Raw genomic sequence first — 11,753 nt, 5'->3', positions numbered from 1 at the left:
AGGAGCGGGCAGTGAAGGGCGGAGTGGCCCCCTCCACTGCCCGCACAGAGGGCACAGAGGAGCGGGCAGTGAAGGGCGGAGCGGCCCCCTCCCAGTATAATTCCATCTCTGTGGAGTCATCTCCGGAACAGTTCAAGCTCAGGAGGTTCTTCGTGTTGAGGGTAAAGACTTTTACTTTTCCACTTTGTTGCTCAAACGGAATAAATGTGCCAGTTTAGAAATCTCCCATCCCGGTGAAACTTCTCATATTTAAAATTTATTAAAATTCATACATGTTATCTTAGGATTTGATGTATTTAACCAGAGTTAGCATAATTCTAATTTTGTCTGAAGTTCCTGGTAAGTAGCAATATAGTTTATGAAAAATTATATATTTGTAGATTAAACCCAAAAGCAGAAACTAGTTGCATTAGAAAAATCCTGCTTACATAATAATATAGACAATCAAAAAGGGATATATATATATATATCTATATATATATATCTTCTTTGGAGACTAAAATGTAAAAGGAGGTTGAGTGGTGTTGATATAACTCTATGTTATGGCTAAACCAGTAAATTTGCTTTGCTTTAATATTATGATTGCAGATATATCAGTATCTGAGTATATAATTACACTCATATGCCAATAAGTGGCAGGAAATTGCAGTACAGAAATGCTAAAGATATGACTGAGGTAATTTAAAGGCAGTCTTTCCTTAACGAGGGCAGGTTGCCAGGTCGGCTGAGCACCAAGCTCAGATTACAGTAAGACTGTCAGGAGCCTCAGTATGAACTCTTAATCTTTTAACTTCTCCAACTTGGCATTGAAATAATAAAACACAAAATGAAAAACAGAGTCGCATGGTATAAACATTTTGGATGTGTAGTGTATTATGTACTGAAGCTTTCTCTTTTTTCAAGTACCTGTTTTACTTATACAGGAAGCTGCACGCTCAGCTTTCTTCATTTGCAGTCATTTTCATGTGCCGCGGATTCATGATTTTGTTTTTTGTTATTTTGTGTGACACACAGACACGCTGACATTTTGTTGGAGTACCAGTCCCAGCTGCATATCTGCCTCAAAGATTACCCCTTAAGCTTTCTGTGCACACATTGTGATTGTCACAGTGGAAAATTAGAAAGTGACACCCGTGCATTTCTGTCTCCTCAGCCTGGCACTCTGAATCAGGCCATCAAAGACGTTGAAGCTCTGGTGGATAAAGAAATAGATGGCAGCCTTCGCAGCATTTGGCTGATGTCAGAGTGAGTTCATGAGACCATGTTCTGTTGCACAGTGTCATGTTCGTGTTGTCATACAGTGTAATGTGTGCTGAGTGAAAACCTTGTATCATTTTTGGTAACACTTTACTTTATGAGCAATATTTAGACACTTAAATGGGTAAATGATAAATGGGTTATGATACACTATAATGTAGTTGTAAGCACATATGAGGACAGTTTTTAATGTCTTTTAATGTATTTGTCAACAAGTAAGTACTCAGGTCCACTTACTAGGTTTCTTTTCCAGATTTCAGCTGCATTTCATGGCCTTTATCAACAGATTATGTTTGCTCAGTTGTCATGGAGACTGAAGGAGTAAATTAATAAATACTACTTTAAGTATCAAAATAAATATAATTCATAAATATAAAAAATACATTATTTGCATTTCCTGTTCATATAAAAAGTGATTAGCTAATACATTTTATTGTCAATCATTTGTTATACTGTAGACTGTTTATAGATCAGCTATGGATGCTTCACAGTAAGAGTATGCAACAAACGACCATTGTTATTAATCCAAATAATCCACAGGTTATTTTATCAACTCAACAATTAATCATTGCGTCTATACAGTGTCTACAAATAGTGAAGAAGTCCCAGCACAACAGACCTTTTTCACAGCAGCTATTTTGGCATAAAATTGTAGAGTAAACAGAGGTGTTACCAATGTCAAACAGAGTCAGGGTGCTGCTTTTGTGTATGTTGTCTCACTGAAAATACTCTACTGTATCAACCATAATAAGTGTCATTGGTAACACCTGTGTTTACCCTACTACTTCCATGTGAAATGGCTGCTGTGAAGAAGGTCTATTTTAGTCCAAGTTGACATATTATGCGTCCAATACATGTCCAAACAACAGCCCAAAACCCAAAGATGTTTAACTTAACTAACGCAGAAGGCTAAGAAAACTAGCAAATATTTACATTTGAGAATCTAAAACCAATTTAGTATTTCATACACAATTAATCGATTATCAAATTTATTGGCAATTAATTTTTTTTATCAACTAATTGATTACTTGTCTAATCGTTTCAGTTCTAGTTGTCATATACTTAAAAACACATTTGTATGTGCTCAAACTACATTGTAATCATAATGTCTTATAAACCTTTAGCAAATGTTTAAAAAACTTAAATGTTAAATAGGGGAAGTGGTGAGTAAAGTATTTTTAAAGTTGTTGTTGAACTGTCAGAGAAAAACACTCCAAAACTGCTGATCTGGAGTTTTAAGGTTTTGACCAAACAGTAATGTGGCAACTGTAAATGCACAATAAGTTTACAGTATCATGTGTTGCTCATTAATAATTCATCAGTAACATATGTACTGTACATCTGCAAATAACCTGCTGCTTATATGGACTGAGTGGGTTGATTATGGGCCTTTACTGTACTACAGTACAAAAACATTTCAAATACCAATGTTCTTGTCAAACCCCAAACTCCAAGAATATCCCAGAAGTCAGTTCAGAGGTAGTGATCTGACTGCCTCGAACACAGAGCAAAATGAAGTGACTGCAGGACATTTACCAAGTGCGCTTGCGGATGTCAGGTTGTATCACTCCAGCAAAAGCTTTCAGGAAACATTTAAAAGGCTGGCCATGTGAGAATGAATAATACATCCCATTTATGCAGCTCTGTCCAACACACGTTAACGTTTGTCCTACATTTGGCCTGCAGTTATCAACGCTACAGAAGCCGCCGTAGGATTTCTTGACACAGAAAGAGTGCATTATATGGTAATTCAGTGGCGCTGCTGCTGAATATCCCAGAGGGAGGCCAGTGTTTAATGTCAGAAAGGCATGAGAAATTCCTCAAATCTGGCTTTGCTGAGGATTGTCACTAGCTTCAGAAAGAGTGAGATGATCTCACTTCATCTATTTTTATCATTTTGACTGTTGTTTGATGAGATTTTGTTTATTATAAAGGGCTTTATTTTTTACTTATAAATAGAGTAGGTGTTTTTTTAAATGTAAAATAAGTCAAAAATAACAGTTCTTCCAAATAGTGTCAGTGGATTATTAAAAGAGAAAAAAAAATGTAACTGAAGATAGTTCTTGAAAATACTGGGAGATGATCTAGTTCATTTAAAGGAATAGTTGAAAGTTTGGGAAATGCACGTTATTGATGTTTTTTTATGAGAGTTAAATGAGAAAATTGATACCAACAATATGAAGCTAAAATCAACAGGCGCTTCACTTAGCTTAGAATATAGCCTGAAATGGGAAAACAGCTAACCTGGCTCTGTCCTAAGGTAAACACCCTGAGTTATGTGAAAAAATGTTTTTAATCCTTTATGTTCAGGTTACCGTACCAAGCAATCACAGAAAAAGTGAGAACAGATTCAGTAAACAACTTAGAAAACAAGGACATAATTTTCCTGTCCACATTAAAAACATTAAACTTCGTAAAGAAGTACAAACGTTGCTGTCCTTTCTTACAGACTGCATCAGAATTTACATCAAATTTTAAGTTTTTATCAATGACTGTTCCAAGATATTTATACTGTTCCACAATTTCAATGCCAGTTCCTTTGATGAAGGTATGAGATGGTGGGTGGGATCATTTTATTCTGAAATCAATGACCATATTTTTGGTCTTTATAATATTTAATATGAGAAGGCTTCATCACACCATTTAACAAAGTCATCTACCACCGGCCCGTGCTTAGATTCATCTTTATGGAACAAGCTAATGATAACTGTGTCTTCAGCAAATTGCAGGATGCTGGCTTTTATAGTTATTGGTGTAGAGAATGTACTCTCACCCTCTGAGGCCTACATGAGAAGAAGTCTACAGTCCAGCCCAACAAGTTTGCATCAAGATTAAAATCATAAAGCAGTTTCTTAACTAAAACATGCGGCTGAATAGTATTAAATGCAAATGAATCTAAAAATAAAAGTCTGGCATGTGTGACAGGACCTTCTAGGTGTGCACAAAGTGGGGTGAAGTGATCAATGCATCCTCTAGTCCAAGGCCTCCCCCATCCTTTCCAGCAGTTCCGTTTTGACTAGCCTTCCTTTCAAATGACTTCATGATCAGTGAAGTCAGTGCCACTGGTCTGAAGTTATTTATCTCTTAAGGGTTCTGCTCTAAGCCACTGGGACAACAATGAACTTCTTCCATAACTTTGGAACCCTACGCAGTTCAAGAGACATCCTAAATAACAGAACACATAAAACAGAACAGAGCTGTTGAACAAGACTGAAGCAGTCTACCTGTGATACTATTTGGCCATGGGCTCTTATTAATCTTATTTTTTCTTGAAATACTGTCTTTACATCACCAGTGTCAAACACCAAGATTGACTTAGTAGGGTGTGCAAGCTCATTACATATTTCCTGCAAGTTCATCTGCAAAGTCCTGTTGTTGCTGCTTAGATTCTCCCCAAGCTTATTTTAATATTTATTTCCGCTCTTAGAGATCAGCATCTTCACTCCAGACCTTGACTTCTCTTGTCTTGACCTTCTCCCTCTTTAGCGTTGGGTGGTGCAGGGGTGAGATTGATGGTGCTGTGGTCAGAGGAACCAAGGGGGGACCAAGGAGACGCCTTGTACGCTCCTTTTATAGAACCAAAACATAAATCTAGACTCTTATTTTTCCTGGTTGTTCAGGTGATGTATTGGTAAAGATTAATTGATGTATTTAATTTGCAGTTATTAAAATCTCCCATTAACAGGCTTTGCTTTTGGCTGAATGTGCACTACTGTCACAAATAACTGGGGGAACTCCCTGGGAAGATAAAAAGGGCGGACAGAGACAGACGACAGTTCACCGTCAGCTGTGCATATAGACTCTCTAATGGTGACATTATTGCACTACTGCTGATTTATATATACACAGACTTGGCCTCCTTGGGATTTCCCCGTAGCATACGCGTTCCTGTCCAGCCTGACAGGTGCTCCAAAGCCGCTGATTGTCAGTTCCGACTCTGTGTCTGAAGACTTGAGCCATGTCTCACTAAAAGCCATGATGTCTGAGACAGACTCCTCCACTTCTCCCTCATTTCCTCGCCTTAGAGATATACTTTCTGTCCCAATCCTGTGCCCAATGCCTAACGATCTCAGTGTTTAAATCCTGAATGAAAAGCGGATCCATAGACATGTCCACCGAAGTTTGGGTTGTCCCATTGCATTAAGAACTCCTGAGAGTATAGCCATGCTGGGTGGCGTGGTTGAGGTTGGACACTCTGGGCATAGTAGAGCCATAAAAACCTTAAAAAGTCTAAAATGTAAGTCCTTAAAATTTCTTAAATATGATTTTGACAGGTCTTTTCAATTGATTGGGTTAATTACGTTGACGTTACTTATATAAAGTTGCATTTTTCCATCTCACTTTTGAGATGTGTTTTCAGGAAAAAATTGTATTGATCATGCACTGTTTTTCCTACATATTCTTTATGTATTTTTTTTGCCTGTATGGATGTAAAATAGGTCTTAAATTGCATTCATTCTTAACTTAAAGGTCTAAAAAAGTCTTAAACTTAACCTGCTAAAACCTGTAGAAACCCTGTATTTAGTGGACAGACAATGAGATTGCTGTCGACCTTCTCATCTAACTCTCAGCAAGAAAGCGAATAAGCGCGTTTCCCAAAATTTGTGTGCTACAAAGTATCCCAGTGTGTCCTACAGAGGTACGTCAGTTCAGGCCTCCGCGCCGTCTTGCTGAGTAGCGCTGTGTTGTTGTGTCAAGCTCAGTGCCAGCAGCGTGTCAGACACCCACAGTCTGATCATGGATCTCTGCAACACCTCTGTGCTATCCACGACACCCATGCCCAGTCAAGGTTAACTCATTTCATTAGCACAGTCAAAGCTCTGCCCCCACACCTTTCCCATAATGCCTTGGCTGTTCAGTGAACTGTCTTTTTTGGCCTGCGGCTGCCAGCAACGATCTAGACTGTTTCACTTGGAGTTGGCCACATGAACCCAGCTCAGCGGGCCGTAAGAAAGAGAGCTACTCCAAGAGAATCCACGCCACCGTGAATTAGTTGTGTGCACAGCTTTGAAGGAGAGAGTGTGTGTGAGATGATGCTTTTTGTGACATCAATTAGTAGGACAGCCCTTTTGAACACACAATGAGTACATAATGAAAAGCATACAATAGTTTGTTGCTTTAAAGGTGTATCTATTAATATTATTTTTGGTTAAATGTAACAACTTAAAAATGCTTGCATGCATATTGTATGATCTTTGCCAAGGGCATTTTTGGAAATTGTGAGGCTTTTACAGTACATAACTGAGCAGTTTTGCTATACATGTTTTTTGTATCAACTTCAAATAACCTCCTGCAGAATACCGATATTAAAACTGCACTTCACACAAAAAGTCACATAGTGAAAATTACTCTCCACAGCAGTGGTTCCCAGCACGGGGGTTGGGACCTCCATAAGGAGTCCTGGAGTCACCACTGGTTGCCTGGCAACTGTTCTTGGCCAAGAAGCATTCCATCACCTAACCTCCGTAATTGTCCCTTTAGCATTTAATTTCTTTGTACAGATTAAGTAAAAAAGATACGAGTTTAGAGGTGCTGGTAGACATTTTTACCTTTGGACAGAACCAGGCTATATTTGTCCAGTCTTTATCATTCGTCTCTTCTCATCTAACTTTTGGCAAGAAAGCAAATAAGGGTATTCCCCACAATGTTGAACTATTCCTTTAATTATGTAATGTGACCCTTAGTTTGTGACCCACTTAAGATTAATAGGATAGGAAAGCTGAACAAATATGCCTTTAATATACATTATATAGTAAACTACTGGATATTTTACGTAAAAATGTATTGATGTAAAACAAGGAAAATTGGTTGAGCTAACAGGTAAACATGTGCAACCAGTGATAAGAGATCACAAATAGGCATTGCCTGTTTAGAGGTCACAGCAAAAGATTGGGATCTGGTGCTCTGGAGTCTAAAGTTAACACCATAACCTACACTCAGTTGCCATTTTATTAGGTACACCTATTTCTATTATTTTGTAATAAAGCAGTCTAACACAACAGTTCTGTAATAAATCCTCCCTCTGTGAATATTGTGCTGTTCAATTTTTGATGAAACTGTTTTAGAGAGGTGTTGATTCAACTATATGATCAATTTGGAGGCCGCTGTTTGTGGTGCCGTTGGATTGTATTTCGTTATACTGAAAGGTGTTTCCTCACTGATATAAATGTGGTCTAGCTGTACCGAAAAAACTAGCAACCAAGTGCATACCAGTGCTACTCCTTACTCACTGTATAGTCATCCTCTGCCCAACTTCCCTCATTGTACAGACAGATAACGACGCATTGGTTAAAAATTGAGTGAGCCAGTAAATTCTGTTTGTTCCAAATCTAAAATGTAGATACCAAGAAATGATTTGTCACTGTAGCTCAAACACACACTCTCTGTGGTTGTTTCAGGGTGGATCACTGGAACAATGAAAAAGAGCGTCTTGTTCTCATCACAGACAGCTCTCTCCTGGTCTTCAAATATGACTTTGTCATGTTCAACTGTGATCAAATCCAGAGGATCCCACTGAACTTTGTGGACCGCATCTCCCATGGCACCTTCAGCTTCCCAAAGCGCTCTCTGCTTCAGTAAGTACCCTCATTAGCCCTGGACTAGTCCTTCAAAGGTAAACTTGCACCTCCTATCAATAAAACCTTCAGCCGCGGAGGAAAGTGAAACACTTAATATAACTTAATATAAACACATTCATTGACATTTAAATATTGTGCAAAACAGCATTGTGTTATAGAGAAAGTCTTGGACCTCTGGTGTCCTGTCAGCTTTAGTCATTTTCAGTAAGTCTACTATAAAATTTCTCTCTGTAGCGTTTAGTTGGAGAATTCCAAATATTAGCCCTAATTTTCTGCTCTGTGCTCTAATGTGTTAAAAATCCCATTTAGCAGCAGACGATTAACCATAAAGCTCAAACAAAAATGAAAACATGCCTTGTCACATTTTTTGCTCATATGTAATTGTTTAAAAGTAATGCATCATACAACACATTCTTAAGCTCTGCAAAAAACAGTTTACGTTGCCCCCAGCACTGCACTCTCTGTTCCTCATCTGATCAGATGTAGTTTTTCTTTTTCTTGAATAAGGCTTCATAGGGAAGGATGCCTTATTCAGCCCCTACCTTCAACTACCCAAAACAGAAAAGAAATTAGTAGCATGCAGCCTTTTTAACAAATTTCCAAGATTGAAAGAGTATGCATGATTTACTAAAAAGTATCAACGTGATTTGAGTTGTCAGTGAAAAGAGTGACACGATGTTGAGGGTAGCATCAGAAGGCTCCTTGGTGAGGGGGGCTACATGCAGAGGATCGGTACGGGGAGCAGCCAGGGACAGCAGAGCTGAAATGGGCATGGCAGAGAGACGAGAGTGCGGAGGGTTTTTCGGGGGTAAGGAGTGCATAGCTGTCACTTGGTGCTGTCGCTTAACTGATTAGTGGCAAAATTAATGTAGCCCTTTCATCTAAACCTTTTAAAGACGGCTCAGGGGATACCAAACCAACTAAAACTAATTTGATGAATAAAACGTAATGTGCTGTGAAGAGCTTAGAGAGCGCTGCCTTTATTGGAGGCTTTATCTCTGCACATTACGTTAAATTATACATAAAACGCTCGTGAAAGCCACTTGGGAGTCCGACAGTAAAGAGACGGTTTCAAATAAGAAAGACTCAAGCCTCAAACATTTCTTCTTTCTGTCTTCGTTGTCACTGCTTCCTTCCTCTTCCTCTTTATCTTCCTCTCTGTCTCTCCCTCAGGAAGTGTCTTCTTTTTTCGTCTAGGTCATCCCGTCTTAGTTTTGGCAGAAACCGATCTACAGTAAAGTTCATGTATATACGAAAATGAATCCTCCCGACCGATGTGATAGTACACAAAAATGTTTCCACATCACAAATCAATTTGAGAGAAAAGTACTAAAAGTCCAACTGTAAAGATTATTCAGCTGCTACTTTAATGTTAAAAGTATTTTTCAGTAAATCCTAACTTTCTATTCTATTTAGAATCAGTATAGAAACATTTAATAATTGTTTGTAACACAGTATAACTTATTTATAAGCAGATATAGGTTTTTATGTATTTAAAGCAGATTTTGGGCCATTGGGGGCAACGTAAACTGACTGCGCCAGATGGTTTGTTACACATAACCCTCTGGGAAGTTGTCATTGGAAACTTTCAAAAAATACTCGGCAGGTGGTAGGATGAACCATCTGTCTATCACCGTCTGTCACGAGTGAACTTCAAACACTTTTTTCTCAACCAAGAGTTTCACGGCCACCATAGTTTCTCCTACAGATTTGGAAGGCTGAGCTGTATTCAAATGGTAGCAACCTTCAACTTTACCGCTAGATGCCACCAAATCCTCCAAACTGGTCTTTAAAGACCTTTCAGATATCATAGAGGTCTTCAGTTTTGATATAGCAAAAAGCTCAGACAGTGAGGGAATCATATTTATTTTCCACTGCTCACTGAAAGCAAATAATAGCAACTACATATATGCTGATGTAAATAAGGAAGTATGTTGTCCTCCTATCAGTATGATTCAGCTGCTTTTTCAGCTGTCATGGTAACAACACTTGACTGTTAGTCTTAGAGTTATTACTGTTCACATTCAGGAGCGTGAGAATACAAGACAATCTCCTGCTGACAGTTGTCATCTGACCACTTGATGTCAGTGTGCACCCTTGGTAGAGACAGTTCAAAGCAGGAGCACGCCACATCACATTTCTTCATCTGTTTGATGTTGTCATGGATGACTCCGCAGCTGCTAGTATGAATCAGTGCTGCTAGAAAGACCTCCTACTGTATGGGCTGCAACACATTTGACACCTTCACAGTTGCATCAGAAAAGTCAGGCCATTTTTTGGCCACGTTTAGGCATTTAATTGCATTAAATGTTGCATAATTGTTGCTAAGCACTTTCCTCAATGTCTTTTGCATAGCAACACTGATAGAAGTATTGCACATATAAATTGCTTGTAAATCTTAGAGCTTATTTGGCATCATTTCTTACAACATTTGCTTGTAAAATGCCATGAAATCAAAGTTTAGACATCACAGGCTACCACCATCATTTGTTTGGATTTTCTCTCTTTTTGGATATTATTCTGCTAACCTGTGCAACTAGGCTTCCTGAGGATGTGAATATTTTATAATAGAATTAATAGAATTAAACTTGCTGAATTGAGACTGAAAGCACTTTCATGAACGTTTGACCCCTGTGCTCCCAGACCATCAGCTTCAGAACAAAGAATATCAGACTGCCTCTATGGAGCGTCTTTTTGGTGTCAGCTCCTTCGTCTGTGCTCCGTAAGCTTCCCCAAAACCTTGATGATGCCAATAGAAAGTGTTGAGGGAGTGTCAGTATTTTTAGTCCTGATGATTTTGTTTTCATCGCATTCTCCAGGTGCGCCCATGAAGAAAAAGCACAGTATACTCTGCATCTTGGGAAAGATGTGTTTTAAGTGCCTTCTTTCCAAACTGTCTAGACAAACTAATTACCCAGCACATCATCTATTTTTTTTTATTCCTGTCTGAAAGAGTTGGGTGTGGAGGTTTAAAGAAGCCCCACAAGAGGTTGCTTCAGTTACTGTTTTAGGAAATATATATATTTATGAAAGTTGGAAATAATCCCAGCACTGCACTCTCTGTTCCTTCATCTGATTCAGATGTAGTTTTTCTTTTTCTTGAATAAAGGCTTCATAGGGAAGGATGCCCTTATTCAGCCCCTACCTTCAACTACCCAAAACAGATTTTATTAACTTTTTCCACATGTATTCCTGCTGACATAAGAGTGCTTTATGATTTGAATGTTGTAATATACACATCAATATGGTGTAAAATCTATCTTTGTGTCAGTCCTTTGTGGTAGTAGTTCTCTTAGACCTGGCTTTAAAAGCAATCATACCTCCTCTGAGGTCTGCAGTCTTTCCGACCACACCTATCAAAACCAAACGCAGCTTTACACATTCAGACAGCAGAGGGGCAGTCAGTACATAGAGCTGATTAAGATAGCATCGCATAATTTATTGTGGATATATCTCAAGATGATCATTTAGTCCAGAGCCCAGGCTGATGTGAGCAGGCGAGCTCAGTGCTGAAAGTTTTGTGTTTAGAATGGCAGAAGGAACACACACCACAGGTTCTCTTAAATGACTTGAACTCCTGTTTTCCCTGTAAACCAAATCAAACTTATGATTGACTTAAAGCCACAGTTAGAAAGTGAAGCACAAGTCAGTGAGGGCTAAACATTTAGGGGTCACCCACTGATTGCAACTTTCTTGGGTTAGTCACTCCCAAATAACTAAGTTGGAAAAAATGGAAGAGGATTATTTACTGTAATTCCAAGTTTCACCTTACAGGTTATACAAACGCGTATGCTCTCATCTCGAGTACGGCTTAGTAACAAGCTTTGTTAGTTCAGAACAGAGTGGCGTGTCTAGGTGCCTCCTCTAAGATCAAATATGATAATGATATATTGAAAACTGTATACAATTCTCTCTTGT

General features: G+C 38.6%; 1 protein-coding gene across 1 annotated transcript in view; it reads left to right on the top strand.

Annotated features, from left to right (window-relative positions):
- tprg1 (tumor protein p63 regulated 1) overlaps positions 1–11,753 on the top strand; it is a gene marked incomplete in the record, with an annotated part of 23,191 nt that overhangs the window by 629 nt on the left and 10,809 nt on the right. The window contains 3 exon segments of the mRNA XM_035653857.1: positions 1–161; positions 1,154–1,245; positions 7,656–7,832. Coding sequence (XP_035509750.1) covers positions 1–161; positions 1,154–1,245; positions 7,656–7,832 — 430 coding nt within the window.

Source organism: Morone saxatilis, unplaced genomic scaffold, assembly GCF_004916995.1.
Source record: "Morone saxatilis isolate NCDOM2014 unplaced genomic scaffold, NCSU_SB_2.0 Contig12, whole genome shotgun sequence".
Classification (NCBI taxonomy): Eukaryota; Metazoa; Chordata; class Actinopteri; family Moronidae; genus Morone; species Morone saxatilis.
Note: the sequence above shows the minus strand (reverse complement) of the source record. Positions and strands in the feature narration are given on the sequence as shown.